This window comes from Globicephala melas, chromosome 9, assembly GCF_963455315.2.
Source record: "Globicephala melas chromosome 9, mGloMel1.2, whole genome shotgun sequence".
NCBI lineage: Eukaryota > Metazoa > Chordata > Mammalia > Artiodactyla > Delphinidae > Globicephala > Globicephala melas.
Genome location: NC_083322.1, coordinates 58237976 through 58255391, shown reverse-complemented (window position 1 = coordinate 58255391; position 17416 = coordinate 58237976). Strand labels below are relative to the sequence as shown.

Genomic DNA, 17416 nt, shown 5'->3' with positions numbered 1-17416 from the left:
ATGTGAAAGGTGGTGATGGCCCCATGTGGGAAGGTAAAGTGGATAAGCTCCAATCAATGCCTGTCCTTCTCCAAGCAGCTCTGCACTGGGCCCTTCCTCCCAGGGCAGGCAAGAAGGAGAATAAGCTGGGTTGATTTTTTTTTCCCTTTAGTTCTCACAGGTTGAGAAGACCATAGCATCTTCAAGCATGTCCTCCCATTCTTTCCCCATGACCTTTCCATATCCTCCCCTCTCATCCAATTTCCAATCTTTCTGCTCTCATTTTGGCTGATGACTTTGTACCAGATAGGGACTCCCTCATCTTACCACAACCAAATCTACAAGTGCTCTGGCATTAAAACCATCTTTTACTTTGGCTCACCTGCTGAAAAGGAGGATGTGTCTCAAGGTCTCTGGATTTCATCCCATCTCAACTTCTCTAAGATTTGGACCTTTCAGTTATCCTGTTTCATGCATCTTCAACTGTTTGCTTTCTATAAATCATTTCCTTCAGCGTACAAACATTTCCTTTTTTTTTTTTTTTGGTTGCACTGGGTCTTCGTTGCTGCGCAGGGGACTTCTCTAGTTGCGGCAGGTGGGGGCTACTCTTCGTCGTGGTGCGCAGGCTTCTCATTGCGGTGGCTTCTCTTGTTGCAGAGCACAGGCTCTAGGTGCGCGGGCTTCAGTAGTTGTGGCACACGGGCTCAGTAGTTGTGGCTCACGGGCTCTAGAGCGCAGGCTCAGTAGTTGTGGCGCATGGGCTTAGTTGCTTCGCAGCATGTGGGATCTTCCTGGACCAGGGCTCGAACCCATGTTCCCTGCATTGGCAGGTGGATTCTTAACCACTGCGCCACCAGGGAAGTCCCCAAACATTTCCTTTTATCTTCAACTGTAGATAATAGTCTCCTGTGACAAACGCCCCCCCCCAAACCCCCTTCAGCAATCATGCTACTCTTATGCTCACATTTGCAGCCAAATTTCTTTTACCAGTTGTCAGCATATGCCATCTCTAGTTTCTAACCTCCCATTCACATCTTCTGATCTGGCTTCTGCACCTACCATTTCATCAAAACTATTTTTGTCAGTGATAACTCTGTCACTTAATCTAATGAACATCTGATTAAACCTCTCAGTAGCTATCAATACAGCTGACCACTCCCCCATTCTTGAACCTGCCTTTTTCTTAGTTTCTCTGATGCCAAAAATGCTCTTGGATTTTCTCCAACTTCATTTATCAATCCATTTCACTCTTTTTTTTTTTTTTTAGTGTGGAATATTTTAACACATTCTTAGAAATAAAGAATTATAGAGGAAAGTGGTTATCACAAGGAAGAGAAATCAAAACCCTAGAATAATTTCACTCTCTTTTATTGCCTCCTCTCCATCCTGCTAACCTCGAAACATAAGAATTTGTCAGAGCTTGGTCCTAAGTTCTCTTTTATCTCTCTACACTGTTTATCCAGGTGAGTTCATTGATTTCCTTGGCTTCAAATACAATCTATAGGCCAATGGCTCCTAAACTTACTGCTTTAGTTCAGAGCTCTTTTCTGAAATATACACTTTTATATCAAGTGCATCCTTGACTTATTCACTTTGATGTCTCAAAGAGGTCTGAAACCTCTCATGTTTAAAACTAACCTAGAAGGACTCACTCTATGTGCTTTTGAGACTTGATATAAAGCAACCAAGTCAGTGGAGGATTAGCAAAAAATAGATATATAGATCAATGGACCCATACATATTTGGCCAATTGACTTTTTTTTAAGATTTTTTTTATGTGGACCATTTTTAAAGTATTTATTGAATTTGTTACAATACTGCTTCTGTTTTATGTTTTGGATATTTGGCTGTGAGGCATGTGGGATCTTAGCTCCCCAACCAGGGATCGAACCTGCACCCTTAGAAGGTGAAGTCTCAACCACTGGACCACCAGGGAAGTCCCGGCCAATTGACTTTTGAGAAAAATATCAAAACAATTCAATGGTGAAAGAATAATCTTTTCAACAAATGATGCTGAAACAATTGGCCATCCATACATGAAAAAGATGAACTTCAACCCATACCTCACACCATATGCAAAAAATAACTCAAAATCAATCAAAGACATAAAAGTAAAACCTGAAATTATAAAACTTCTAGAAGAAAAACGTAGGAGAAAACCTTTGTTACTTGGGTTAATCAAACATTTCTTAGCTAGAACACAGAAAGCACAAATCATTAAGAGGTAAAAATTGATAAACTGAATTTATCAAAATTAAATACTTCTGCTCTTTTAAAAACACCATTAGAAAAATGAAAATCCAAAGAATGAATTAAAATATTTGCAAAATACATATTTGACAAAGGGCTAGTATCCAAAGTATATTAAGAACTCTCACAGATCAATAACAAGAAAACAACCATTTAAAAAAAAAAAAAAAGCGGGCTTCCCTGGTGGCGCAGTGGTTGAGAGTCCGCCTGCTGAGGCAGGGGACACGGGTTTGTGCCCCGGTCTGGGAAGATCCCACATGCCGCAGAGCGGCTGGGCCCGTGAGCCATGGCCGCTAAGCCTGCGCGTCCGGAGCCTGTGCTCCGCAACGGGAGAGGCCACAACAGTGAGAGGCCTGCATACCGCAAAAAAAAAAAAAAAAAAAAAAGCAGCAAAAGAAATGAACAGATATTTCACCAAAGTGAACACACAGCTGGCAGACAAATACATGAAAACATACTCAATGTCTTTGGTCATTAGAGGAATTCAAATTAAAAGCATAATGAGATGCTATTGATGCTATTAATACTTATTATAATGGCTAAAACAATCTTTAAAAATCTGACATTACAAAGTTCTGACAAGGATGGAGGATAACAGGAACTCTTACACACTGCTGGAGGAAATGCAAAAGGGTACAAGCACTTTGGAAAACAGTTTGGCAGTTTCTTATAAACTTACCATACAACCCAGCTTCCCATTCCTAGGTGTTTACCCAAGAGAAATGAAACATGTCCATACAAGAATGTGTATGCAAATGTTTAGAGCAGCTTTTTTCAAAATTGTCAAAAACTAGAAGCAATCCAAACGCCCCTCTACTAGGGAGTCAATAAACTGTGTTACATCTATACACGGAATACTATTCAGCAATAAAAAGGTCTGATTTACTGGTGAGTGCAGTCACATTGATGAATCTCAAATGCATTATGCTACACTGGAGAAACCAGCCTCAAAAGGTTACATATTGTATAATTTAATTAATATGACATTCTGAAAAGATGAAACTAAAGGGACAGAAAACAGATCAACAGTTGCCAGGGGTCGGGGGAGAGTGAGGGAATTAACTACCCAAGGGCATCGGGGGATTTTTTGAGATAATTGTGGTGAATGGTTTCACGACTCTCTATTACTCAAAAACAGTGAACTTACGGTATATAAATTATACCTCTGTAAACCCAACTTAAAAAAAATGGTATAACGATCTTCCCCACATACATGCTTCTTCCCCAAGTTTTCCCATCTTAAAAAATGGCATCACTATCCAGCCATTTTCTAAAGCCAGAAACCTGGCAATGATTCTTGAAACTTCCTTTTCTGTCACCCAGCCCCACCCCCACCTATATCAAATCCATCTCCAAGTCCCACCAATACTGCTTCTAAAACATTGCAAACCCATTTTCTAATTTTCCTATCCAAGCTTTCCCCTTAGTGAAAATCATCATCCCCCCCACCTACACTATTGCAAGAGTTTCCCTGCTGGTCTCCCTGCTTCCATTCTTGGCCTTCTCCAACCCAGCTTATGAATGACCCCATATTGATGATCTTAAGTGAAAATTAAACCGTGTCATTGCCTTGCTTTAAACTTTTCAGTGGCTCCATTTCTAAACCCCACACTCGGCACCCATCAGGCCATATATGATCTGACACATCCAATGTCATCTGGCGGCACTACCCTCTACCCTCTTATCCCTCCCACCCACCCCGCCATGATACTCTGGCCATACTGGCCTTCTTCCATGTGTTGGATATTCCAAGTTTTTTGCTCCCATAGCAACTTTGCACATGCTATTCCCTATCCCTAGACTTTTCTTCTTTGCTCTTGTTTTTAATGGCCAGCTCCTTCTCATTATAAAGTTTCAGCTTAAATATTGTATCTTTAGAGAAGTTTTACACATTTTATAATAGTTTATTCCTGACGTTCTCTTTCATAGCACCTTATTTTGCTCCTTTCCCAATTTACAGTTATGTATTTATAATTTATTTCATCAATATTCATCTCCCCTACTAGAATATAAGCTCCTAGAAGTCAGAAACTATTTTCTCTTTTTACTTTCTTAGCACATTACCTGACATCATAGAAGCTAATAAATATTTGTTAAATAAATGTGTTAATTAACGAGACTCCTACAATTAAAACAGTAATAAGAATTCAATGTGATCATCCCTGAATGACTGGGGGCAACATAACTATCTCTCTACATATTTTTAGGGCCCCCTGAATTAGGCTTAATGAATAGAGATATGTACTACATTGCCGGAGGTAAGTAAGGGTCACCAATTTTCAAAACCATGACTGGGCAAGTAGATGAGAATGTCAGCCACCCAGAAAGGCTTACCTCTCCAAACCAGTTGCTTGGCACACAGGATGGAGCTTGGAGTTGTACAGAAGTGTAAAGCTGTGTGTCCACTTAAGGAGTAGCAATTGAGCTTTGCTCCACGGTCACAGAGAATCTTAACACAATCCAAGTTGGCCATTTCACAAGCCAGATGAAGAGGGGTTTTCCCATTAGGTCTACAGTTGATTGTAGCATTGTGGTCCAGTAGCACCAGAAGACATTCCACGTGACCAAACAAGACAGAGAGATGCAGGCCCGTGGCCCAGGAAGACTTTAATTTGTAACTAGGCAACCAATAACCTGAAAAAAGAAAGGGAGAGAAAGTTTAACTTCTTGGCCTAGGATTTCTCCCTGTGAGAATTAGTGAGGATTTTTACAAAGTATTTTACTTTCGTCACATTTATAAGATTGGGGGATGATTTGGAAGTTGTAAACTAGTGGCTGATGAATCTGCAAATGTTTAGCTTAGTAGTGTATTTGGATTACTTAAATGGGACAGGGGCTTTCTACTATCCCCTATTATCTTGGTCCTTCATTTACTTTACCTTCCTGGCTGTCCAAGGCATTTGTGTTTGAGACCTTCATTTATGTGACTGCATTTTATTTTACGTGATGATTTACAGGACATTCTTATTAAAGATTTTTTTTAAACTCCCAATCATTGCCTTGAATGATTCCAAAGCTGTTACTTACAAGCTTATAATTTTCATTCCATCACAGTTCTTTTTCCCTCTAGTTGTTGCTATTGTCAAGCTAAGGTATGAATGTATTTGCTGTCTTTACAAAATTTGTCACACCAAGATTTTATTTGCCTGTCTATCAGTTTATACAACACCTCTTTCCGAAGAAGAATTAAGAAGAATTTATAGCAGCTTACAAATTTTACACAAGATTTTTTTTTAATGATCTAGAAAATAAGGGCAAAGGAAAAAATAAGGAAGGCAAAATAAGGAAGGAAAATAAAAAGAGGTCCAGGGTCAGATAGGTACCCAAAATATAAACTGTGTTGTATATATGCTAGAACCACACTGTAAATTTGCCTTTGAACTTCCCAGCAGCCAAAATAAACAGGAAAACATGATGTGTTGCACAATTAACTATGCCCACAAGCTATACACAGATTAATTGGTCAGGAGAAGCATAGTTGTTCCTAGAACTGAGATCTTAAATAAAATTTTCCCATTAGCTGTTGAAAATCTCTCTCTCTCTCTCTCTCTCTCTTCTCCCACCCTCCCTCCCTCTCACCCTCTCTCTCTTTCCTTTTTCCCTCTTACCTCTGACTTCTGAACACTGAACTAGTCCCTTTTTCCCAAGTGTCCAATGATTGCCATTTTGACAAGCTATAACAAAGATAACTTTATAAATCCTTTTTTCAATGTCAATACCCAGAGCCACGGCATTAAGCTCACTATGAGTGGAGAATGGAAAATAGGTACAGAAAGATGAAATATTTAATGGCAAGATGAAGATGTAGATATAGTTCAACAGCTTAGAAGAGACTCTAGGGTGGAAACAACAATATAAATTTTAACATGGATAAATCAGAGGTTTGTTTTTACAATAGGTTGTAAAAATTCCACTATGCGAGTACAAAGTAAGCAGATTATGAGTTTCTTTATTTTTCTTAGATTTTTTTTGGAAAGATAGTCTTTACTTATTTATTTAATATTTTGGCTGCACCGCGTGGGATATGGGATCTTCATTCCCCAACCAGGGATTGAACACACGTCCCCTGCATTGGAAGTGCGGAGTCTTAACCACTGAACCACCGGGGAAGTCCCAGCAGATTAGGATCTAATGGTAATTTATTTGAGGAAAAACTTAAGTATTTGAGTTGACAATAATCTAGAAATGAGCCAACAGTAAGATGAAGCTGCCCAAATGCAGATACAATCTTTAGCTACATTAATAGGGTATAGCACCCAGAACAAGAGAAGTACAAGTTGTATTCTTCACTGATTAGATGAGGTCAGAAAAATCTAAAATATTGTAAATACTTCTGGGCAACAAAAATGAGCACCTGGAGGGCACTCAGAGGATGATGACCACGTTAAAGGTGGGCCTGGTGATTAGGTATTAAAAGTCTCTCATTTAAGTGAAAAGAACTACCTACGCATCACTCCTGGGTATTTATCCTACAAGTACGTTCACTCATGTGTGAAATGCCATATAAGGGCCACTGTATTATACAACTCCCAGGAACACTACTTGCATTGAACTCTTTATGAAGAGTATGAAGTTCCTGGGAGTTATAAATCCTGGCAACCTGGCCCAGGACAACAACATGCACTACACTACAGCATTGTTCTTAATGGTTAGTGATTGGAAACAACCTCAATCTTCATCAATAGGAGACTGTTTAAATAAAGTATGTACATCTGTACAGTGGAACACTATACAGTCATTACAAAGAAGGGGGCGGTTCTGTGTATACTGGTATAGAAAAAATCTCAAGATATATTATTGAATGAGAGAAGCAGGGAGCCGAAGAGTGTGCATAAAGGCTAACAGGTAAGAAAATATTTATAAACACCTAACACAAGAAACTGGTTGCACTGGTGGGGACTGAGGGACAAGAACATAGATTTACTTATCCTTCAATGCTCCCCTTGAGCTTTTAAATTTAGTACCTTGTGCGTGTATTACTATTTATAAAAATAAATAAAATAAACTGTTGTGCTTCTGGCCAGGAGGAAAAATAATTTAGTTTAAAAAGGCCATTTAGGGCTACCCTGGTGGTGCAGTGGTTGAGAATGTGTCTGCCAGTGCAGGGGACACGGGTTCAAGCCCTGGTCCAGGAAGATGCCACACGCTGTGGAGCAACTAAGCCCGTGAGCCACAACTACTGAACCTGCACTCTAGAGCCCATAAGCCGCAACTACTGAAGCCCACGTGTCTAGAGCCTGTGCTCCGCAACAAGGGAAACCACCGCAATGAGAAACCCGTGCACTGCCAACGAAAAGTAGCCCCTGCTTGCCACAATTAGAGAAAGCCCATGCACAGCAATGAAGACCAAACGCAGCGAAAAATAAATAAATTTATATTTTTTAAAAGAGGTTATTTATAGGGTTATGCACAATGCTGATTAATCCTGAGGGAATGAATGCTCCCAACCAGAATTTTGTTTTTCTATGGCCCACCCTCCAACCTAGACAGACAGAAAGACAGACAGACAGACAGACAGACAGACACACACACACACACACACAGTTTAGTCTCTTTTCATCTCACTCAGAATTCTAGGGCCATTTTGCTTTCTCGTCCTCCCAACTCTCCCCTTATCCAAAGTTGTTCTTTAAAAAGAAATCCAAAGTTAATTTACACTAAGGTCTAATAGACTGAGGATTGTTTAAAGTGTGACCCTCTTAGGATTATCTGAATTTATGTAGGAATCTGTATTCATACAACAGAATTAAGTTCTAAGATACTAATTCCAGATTTCAGACACTGAAAGGTATTTGGTGATATGGATTTTCCCTGGTAGAGACAAATAGTTTCACAGACAGTCTGGACTGGGGAGGATCAACCCTGTGCCTGTGTGTGTGTGTGTGTAAATAGATATGCACACACAATACATTTGTATATATCCATATATACATTTCCATTTAGCTGTGCACATTGAATCTGTGTTCCAAGCATAGTTTTTAAGCTATATGGTACGCAACCTGCTTTTGATAAGGAAGGAATCACTTAACACCAATACTTAGTCATCTTAATACTCAAGTTTCCTCTACAAGCAATTTGCAAAGGCAGCCTCTTCTAACTCTCTTGCAAAGAAGCTGGTTCCAGATCTGAAAACTGGAGTGTGTTTTGCTTGCCAATTAACGGCAAAGATTAGGCAGCTCTATGCAGCAACTGATTGGAAACTCAAGTCTGCTTCTGTAGTGGTAAGAAAAATGATCTCAGAAAGGAAGCAGCAGAGAGCTGATTAAGAAAACACCATTTTGATGTAAAATCAAAGAAACACAGAATGTTAGCGCTGGAGGGAAGATTATCCAGTCCAAGCCTTTCATTTTCCAGATGAGAAAACTGCCATTTTTTCAGCCTGCTGGAGCCATAAGTCGTCTGCCTCAGTCCAAGCTAATGGACTCAGAATATCTGCAATACAGGGTTTCCATCTGTCTTTGTCTTTGTGGAAGTAGAATAGGTTTAGCGCCAAGCCTGCTTCACAAATCATAAGGAAAGAAAGAAGATTCCGAATTCATCTATATGTCACATCTCTGACATGGAGATACATTTGTTGATTTTTTTTTCTTCCTCCTAAATTCCCAGTAGCACTTAGAGAATCTATCCTGCCTGTTTATTACATGAATCGGTCATCCTTGACCTCTCAATCAGTTTCATCTCCGTGTCCTATAATCATAATCATTAACCAGTAAACTGGGCTCAGAGATGGCCAGGTGTTGGAATTCAGCTAACCTCATAAATGAAATTGTGCCTACAACTCACCTCTCCTAGAAAGGAATGTGGGTGGTAGGAACGTAGATGGGTGGGTGGCAGCAAGACCCCTTAGCTGGTGCCCCTAGGGAGCTGAGTGGAGAGATAGGAAGAGAATAGATAGTCGGATACAGATCAGGGTCTGTCGCAATGTATCTTGAAGCTACATTGCAGAACTTTGGTGGGGGGTAGTGGGGAGGAGTTTCTGGATAATTCAAGCCCTTGCAAAGCAGGAAAGCCCACTGAAGAGACAGAAGCAGTCCACAGCAAACAGGCCACACACATACAGTCACCACCTTTTTTTTTTTTTTTTGCTGTACGCGTGTCTCTCACTATTGTGGCCTCTCCTGTTGCGGAGCACAGGCTCCGGACATGCAGGCTCAGCGGCCATGGCTCACGGACCTAGCCGCTCCGCGGCATGTGGGATCTTCCCGGACCAGGGCACGAACCTGAGTCCCCTGCATCGGCAGGCAGACTCTCAACCACTGCGCCACCAGGAAAGCCCCAGTCACAACCTTTAAATGACGATACGGTCACAGGTCACTGTGTACCAAGTGTGGAAACAAGCAGGAGTGTCCTTTCCACCACACCTACCCTCACTGAGGACCAAACCTGAGGTAATGCCATTGCCAAAAAACCACAGTGATGCAGCACCCATTAACACATTTGTGTCGACGCTGGTATGTCAAGAGATCAAAACTTGTCCTACAAAATGTAACCCCCAATGGTCACGGCATGACAGAAATACAGTTAACTAATCAGACAGATTCATTTTGTATACTCTCCCTTCTTTCCACAGCAATATTGTCCCAGGGCTTCAGAACTCAAAATGTGATTTATTCTTCGCATTTGTCTTTCAAAGGGCCCCCCTCTGCTCACTTCTGCAGAGTCCAGGATGCCCTTTGACTGTGTGCTCAGATTGCCCAAAGGACTGTAAGGAGGGAGTAAAACCCAGGAACAAAGCCCTTGATGGGGCCAGAGGTGAGGAAGGCACTGCTTCCCCTAATGTAAACTACTTGGTTCTCACCCTGGGTCTGCAGTCCGTGGGCAGTGATACCTTCTGCTTGAGCTCTGCTTGAGCAATGAGCTTAACTGAGAAGAAAATACAGATTCTTTCTCCTAGGAAAGCATCCCAGAGAGAACTCTCAAATATAGGCCACACCCATGTGGGTTTATAGCATCTACCATTACTTTTTACCTTCCCCAGACCATGAAACTTAATCTGTTTATATAATTTCCCCTTCTAAACATTGAAGATTATCAGCATGCAGGAGATCTAGAGGGGGTCTTGACAAAGCCTCCACTTTACAAATGAGGATAAATATCTTGTAGAGATTAAGTAGCAGGAAGTGCCCATGTTTGTATACCTAGTCTCCCCCAAATCTGAAAGCTACACGCAGTCCACCTCCAAACCAATATCAATTCTCGGCAAAGTTCTAAAGGAATTTAGGAGTTATGCCCCTACAAAAATACACACACCAATCCTTTGTGTGTGTGTGTGTGTGTGTGTTTAATTTAAATCTGAATCCAGAGATATGCCTGAGTCACTGAGTAGAAAACCCCCGGCTCAGGAAATACAGTAAGGAGCGAAGTGTTTGGGCCACCTTTTGGAAGAAGGGTTGATTCTGCTCCAGTGTTTGGGGGGATATACACATCTCTGGTAAATCTTCAGCTAAGCTCGGCTCTGCCACAGTTATCAGCTGTAATGTTATCTGAGTCCAAAGAACCCCACACACAAGAAGCCTCTGTTATTACAGCCAAAGTTTACACACACTGCTCGTGGCTGGATAAGCAGACATTTGCTCTGCTGTGTCCACGTATTTACACAGTCCTGAAGGATTACAGGCTGGAGCACAATTCTTACCTATTTTTTAATAGCTAATATTTTCAGGATAAATCTCAGAGTTTCCCCAGGAGAGAAAAAAAAAAAAAGCTTGAAATGTAAAATTTAAAAGAAAAAAATCTGAACATCTAGGAAAGGAAAAGAACCCTGGGATGGCAATAGGAAAGTAGGAGAGTGAATTTCTGGTAAAGAGGAAAATTAGGTGATAAGAAGATGACTCATTAAGAGAGTGAAAATAAGAGCTTTCAAGATATTTGGAAGGCAGTTGCTACTTAGTAAAGTAGATAGAGTACCTGCCAGAAAGTTTTCCAGTGAAATCATTCATTGGTTATTTTAATTAAAAATATGACTATCAACCAAAGAACCTGAGGCTTTGGGCCATAAACGAAGTACTTAAGGTGCATTACGCTGATTAACCTTGCTGACTAGGGAATTCCATACCAAAGAGATAAGTATGATATTCTGCCTGTAACATTAATGAGCCAAGGCTCATGCATCTGAAGGAGAATCAAATGTGTGGTTGAAAAACCTTTGGAAACAGCTTTATGGATATTCACGTTTCCCGTATGGAGATGGCCTAGTGAGAACCAATATGAATAGCTTTGCGTTTTCTTAGAGACCCACTTTCACTATAAATACTGTGCGCTTGGCTCATAACAAACTTTATATCATTGACATCCCTTGACTATTCAACTGCTAATTGCATTTGGCAGTTAAAAGTTGTTTGTGTATTTAACTTTCCTTCACTTCATTCCCATTTTAAAGTGGTCAGCTGGTAGATGTAATTTTGCTTACTTTTTACTTTTCAGACCCATGTATCTGCCATTCTCTAGGAGATAATGCAAATGCCAACCAGAATGCTTCTTTTTTTTAAAGAATGGCTTTTCTTAAAAATTTTATTTTATTATTATTTGGCTGCGTCGGGTCTTAGTTGCAGCACGTGGGCTTCTCTCTAGTTGTGGCTCGAGGGCTCTATAGTGCGCTGGTTTCGTTCCCCACGGCATGGGGGATCTTAGTTCCCCCACCAGGGACCATACCTGCGTCCCCTGCATTGGAAGGTGGATTCTTAACCACTGGACCACCAGGGAAGTCCCAACCAGAATGTTTTTAACGTTTGCTTTACAAAGTGTGAGAGAAATATTTTTAATTGATAAAACATAATTTTATCTGAAGATTTGATTATGAAGTTTAAAATAACTTGAAAAAATAGAATGAGATGTCTCAAACTTTAAGAATCATTATTAGGTGCTGGGGCTAGGCAGGGCTCGCCATCTGAACCTGGATGCTGGCTTCTAAATCTGTTCTCTGTCTCACAGGTGAGAGAAGTTACTCAATGAGACGGGGAAGCAGAAGTGAATTTCCAGACACTTTGTTCTACCTTCCTCACAAAGTCCATATTTTATATTTGCTTAGGAGGTCAACTTTTGATTATTAGTGTACCATTTAGATTGTGGATTGGGGGTTGCAATGTTTAGATTCCAAGCTGATTTCTTCACCAACAGACTTCTGAGTTGCCTTTACAAAAAGTATAAACTTGCATTCATACTGACTTAAACATACCATAATTAGGGGAGAAAATGTGGTCACTTTTAAAAATCCTATGTCCTAAAAGAAACAAAAATTATTTGGGATTAAACGTACCACTGTTGATCTTCCACAGGACAATCAAATGATGAATACAGATTACATTACTAATTACACAAGCAAATTTAAAGGTAGCATAGTATGTTCTAGATTTTACACATTGTCTTGCTTAGTAGGCCCCAAATTACTAAAACCTGAAGATTCCCACACTTTAAAAGTAAATAGGTAGGGCTTCCCTGGTGGCGCAGTGGTTGAGAATCTGCCTGCTCAATGCAGGGGACATGTTCGAGCCCTGGTCTGGGAAGATCCCACATGCCGCGGAGCAACTGGGCCCGTGAGCCACAATTGCTGAGCCTGCATGTGTGATGAAGAGTGGCCCCCGCTTGCCACAACTAGAGAAAGCCCTTGCACAGAAACGAAGACCCATCACAGCCATAAATAAATAAATAAATAAAAATTTAAAAAATAAAAAGTAAATAGGTAATGTTCTATTTCTTCTTCTGGATGCTGGTTGCATATGTTTGTTTATTTTGTGAAAATTAACCAAGCTTCACACTTATGAATTGTGCACTTTTCTGTGGTAGAGATTTTGAAAAGTGCTTAAAAAAATCAAAAACGAATGCATAGCAATTCAACAGCGTTCAACATCCAAAAAGTCTGCTGTGATTTAAAAAAGTCTCACAAAGTTTAATCTAGTCACATACCCTTCGAGGCCACAAAGCGTCTCATTCCTTAGAATTATTCAGAAAGGAACTAATTCTAACTAACAAATGACCAGTGTAGCCTGCTCAGCTCTACACTAGTCCCTGGGAATTCCTCTGTGACTTAGAAACTGATGTAACCACTTAGGTCTACTCTGCTTGGCTAGCAACTAGGATTCTATGCATCACTTCCATTCCTGACTAAAATTAAAAGTCTGATAATGAGGCTGGAAGCCATGTGAAAATATCTGAAGAAACTGAAGAAAATGAGGCTTCAACTTGGGATTAAGATTGAAGAGACAGATTATTATACCCATATTCATATTAAACAGAGAGTAAGTGTATTTCTTTCTATACGCACACGTGTACGTGCACACACACACACGCACACACACACACACACACACGATTTCCTGCATAAACCCTGAAGATATGGCCACAAATCCTAACATTTCTTCCATTCATCCACCTGGCATGCATAAGAATGTTACTGTTCTCTTTTTTCCCCCCCAAATCCAGAGAGTGTAATTTGCTTTCTCCCTAATTGAAAGTCCCATCCCACAGTCCTGTGAAAACACCCATTTGCATGAATGAAAATTTAGCTCTATGAAGACCATAGGGAGTCGGCTCATATTGACAGAAAGATTTTAAAATGCATTTTTTTCTCGTTCAGGGATGATAACACCACTGGAAGCAAGAGAAACAGCATCCTTCTCCAGAAACTGCCACTAAGACTTCCTTTCTCACAACCTCTGAACCTTCGCATGATCTATGCAATTTGGCATGCTCAGATGAGAAAAGGCAGTCTTCACAGCTCAGGGTCAAATAAATTACCTGCTGACTTGGACATAAGTATTTTAAGCTAGGCACGAATATAAGTTTTAAAAAATACCTTAAAAATGTATTAAGCATTCAGGCAGTCTTTCACTGAACAAATCCATAAGATGAAAGTAATCTGATCATATAGTATACATTCTTTCTTCTTAACAGAATCTCCATCAACCACTTTTTAAAAAACAGACCTCTTCTTTATTTTCCAATCAAGATAGCAATGCCAATTTATAATAAAACCCTCAAGTAAAAATCATAAACACAGTAACTGGCCTCAACTATTCCATCCTTCCTTCAGAACTGATAGTAAATTAATGTAGAAATATATACCATTAAGTGTTCATTTCTGAAGATTGATGGTGCTGATGATTTATATACAAATGGAAAGTATTTTAAACATAAAAAAAGATCTCTCTTTCTCAATGCTGTACACAAGACCTTATCACCTATTTTGTTTAAACAGAAGTGATGTTGAACATGGTGTTGGTTTGCAGTCCGCTTACCAGATGGCCTCGCTACTCAAATTTCCCATTAACTAGCTGATTTGGGAAATCAGAATCTGCTCACTTCTAATTTATTTCTGACTTATTAAGCATGGGTTCCAGAAAATCCCGTGACTAAAAAAAAATTCAGTTCTAATTTTTGCTATCCTTAGTTCTTCATAAGGCAGATACTCCATGTTAGGTAGATCTACAATTTTGATCTATCACTGTAGTCATTGAAAAAAGTTAACTTTTTGGCTTTTCTGGTTTCAGCTTTTCTGCCTGAACTGAAAACTCATTAAAATGACAAGGATCATAAAGGTGTATCACGGTACAGCCTTTCCCATTTATTAACCCTTCAAATAGGGGCAAAAATCCTCTTCTTCCTCCAGGTGGATGTAGAGATGATATATCTTTAAGTAGCCCTGTTAACAGAGGGCTGGCAGCCTGTTCCCAAGCCAGTCATACTGTCTGGATTAGATCTCAGCAATCTGTTTAGCCATAATCTAGAGACGGTTTCTTTATTCTATGTACTTACAAGAAGAAATAATGTTAGAAATAGAGGAAAATTGCATTACTAAATATGATTATCCAGGATTTCAAATTCTAGGCACAGGGATACAGAAAGAAAAGAGAAGGAAAGTAAAGAGAAGAAAAAATATATTTATATATATACCAGCTCATGATTTTGTCTAGTTTAAAAAGAAAGAAATGATTACATTAGAAATATTTTTTAAGTATATATTTAAAGAAATAGTAAGAGCTACCGGTTTAGATTGGGTGACTAAGGCTGTGCATTAAAAAAACAAATCCATTTTCTATCGATTTTACAATTACACCTATAATTTTTACCTTGTTTATAAGATGCCAAAACCATATTCTCATCTTCAACTTCAAAAACTGTGTCCACATCTATTTGCCTTTGGATTAAAATGGCCTTCAATTTTCCGAAGTCATTTGACTTTACAGCCTCAAGGAAATTTCTCTTAACTAACTTGGCAGCTGCAGATTTAGTGATAGGGGCAGCCGTGCTGTCCATCCTTCCTCTCCCTCTGGAAGCTGTATTGTGATTTATCAGAAGAGCGGCACCAAGCTAACAGGCACATGCTAGAGAGCCCACAAACTGGCAGCTAATTTTATCCCAAAGTTATGCTGATCCGTTCTATTTATATAGGGACCATTTTAAACTTCAAAATATCCTTCTTGGCTGTCACTGCACTCTCAGGTCTTTTAAACTGGTTCTATACTAACTAATTCATTGAATAACATAGTGTATCAATACGAAGGAAAACCCTCACAATACATTTCAGAGAATGAAATGTCACTATTATTTCTTATACAATCAAAGTAATAATGTAAGATTTAAAAGCTCTTAACTTTTCTTTTTTTTCCCCTCAGTAAAAACATCTGGTGCTCAACTGGAGATCCAATGTCTTGCTCTGATTAACCAATAGCCACAAATGAAAATTTGTTACAGTGGCTGATACATGTGCTTCTGAAAACCTATAAAATTCTGTAATAAGAGCCTGCAAAATCAAGCATGGTCATGCACATTTGAAAACAAACAGAAGGTTATCAAGTGACTTAGACTTGAAAAATTTCAACATCATGAAAGAAAGCAGGGTAGGGTGATGGTGGTAGGGGATTATTTTAGGTAAAAAGAGCCTAAAGAGACAAAACAGCTAAATGCAATGACTGAGTAAACTTTATTTAATCTTGTATTTTAAAAAATCAGTTAGAAAAGACTATATTGGTACAGTTGTGGAAATATGAATATGGACTAGATATTACTTGATAATATAGAGTTATTGTTAATTTTTTAAGGTGTGGTAAAAGTATTGTGGTTATATAGAATAATATTCTTATTCTTAAGGGGTAAACTGTCATGATGCCTAAAGCTTCTTTTCAAATAATTCAGAAATACAAAAATAAATGTGTATATATATGTATACATACATACGTGTATAGATATGTGAGTGTGTGTGTGTATGTAAATAGAGACAGAGAGAGAAAGCAAATGTGGCAAAAAATTAAAATTGGCAAATCTAATGAGGGATTTACGGATGACCATGATATTATTTTTTCAGCTTTTCTGTAAGTTTGAAATTTTCCAAGAGAGAAAAATACTCAATTTTTAAATGTACAAATCATTACAAATTAGAAAAATTGTGATAGTAAATGTTAATTTGAACATAAAGAAATTACACTTTATATATTTTCTGTGGGAGTCAAAACTGGTGCAAACTTTCTGCAGAATAATTAGCAACATGAATTTAAAAAAACTAAAAATGATAATAGTATTCAATTCTTAGAATTTATATAAGCATATAGACATTGATGCAAATTGTAACATAGTATTTTAACTTATTTCATTGATGTGTAACACAAATACAAGAAAGTAGAAAGTGACAAGTCATAAGTATATGGCTTGTCCAATTTTTACAAAATGAACACACCCCTGTAACCAACCCCCAGGTCGAACCACAGAGTCGTTCAGGTACACTTGAAACTCCCTTTATGTCACTTTTCAATCCAAACACTCACCTGACCCCCAATGACAACGACTATCTTGACTTCTAATATGGTAGATTAACTTTTTTTAATGTTTAAGATTTTTGTTAATATTCTTAATTTTAAATCTTCAAGAAGATAAAATTTCAAGCTTAACATAGTGTAAAGTATTTGTCCTGAAATAATGGATGGGTAAATGAATAAAAATGTATATATAGATGATTATATTGTTAACAATAGTAAAAAACATGGAAGCAATCTAAGTGACTGACAGCAAAAAATTTGATAAACAAATTATGTCATATCCATGTAATGAAACACCCTTCAGTCATTATGACTAGGTAGATATATACTGATTTTAAAATATCTATGAGATAAGTAATGTATAAAATAGTATATGTAGTATAAATATTCTTTAAAAATATCTATACTGGGCTTCCCTGGTGGCGCAGTGGTTGAGAATC

At 38.7% G+C, this 17416-nt stretch overlaps 1 protein-coding gene and 1 long non-coding RNA gene across 4 annotated transcripts in view; one reads left to right on the top strand and one right to left on the bottom strand.

Annotated features, from left to right (window-relative positions):
- Nucleotides 1-17416, bottom strand: part of ASB4 (ankyrin repeat and SOCS box containing 4) — a 121796-nt gene that overhangs the window by 49732 nt on the left and 54648 nt on the right. For 2 of the 3 annotated variants that reach the window (XM_060304619.1, XM_060304620.1), the window contains one exon: nt 4564-4863. In XM_060304619.1, the coding sequence (XP_060160602.1) occupies nt 4564-4863 (300 nt within the window). Of the gene's footprint in view, nt 1-4563; nt 4864-15293; nt 15481-17416 lie in introns of those variants that run through there. The other variant, XM_060304621.1, reaches the window with a different exon arrangement.
- Nucleotides 1-17416, top strand: part of LOC132597782 (uncharacterized) — a 38145-nt gene that overhangs the window by 14261 nt on the left and 6468 nt on the right. The window lies entirely within an intron of this gene.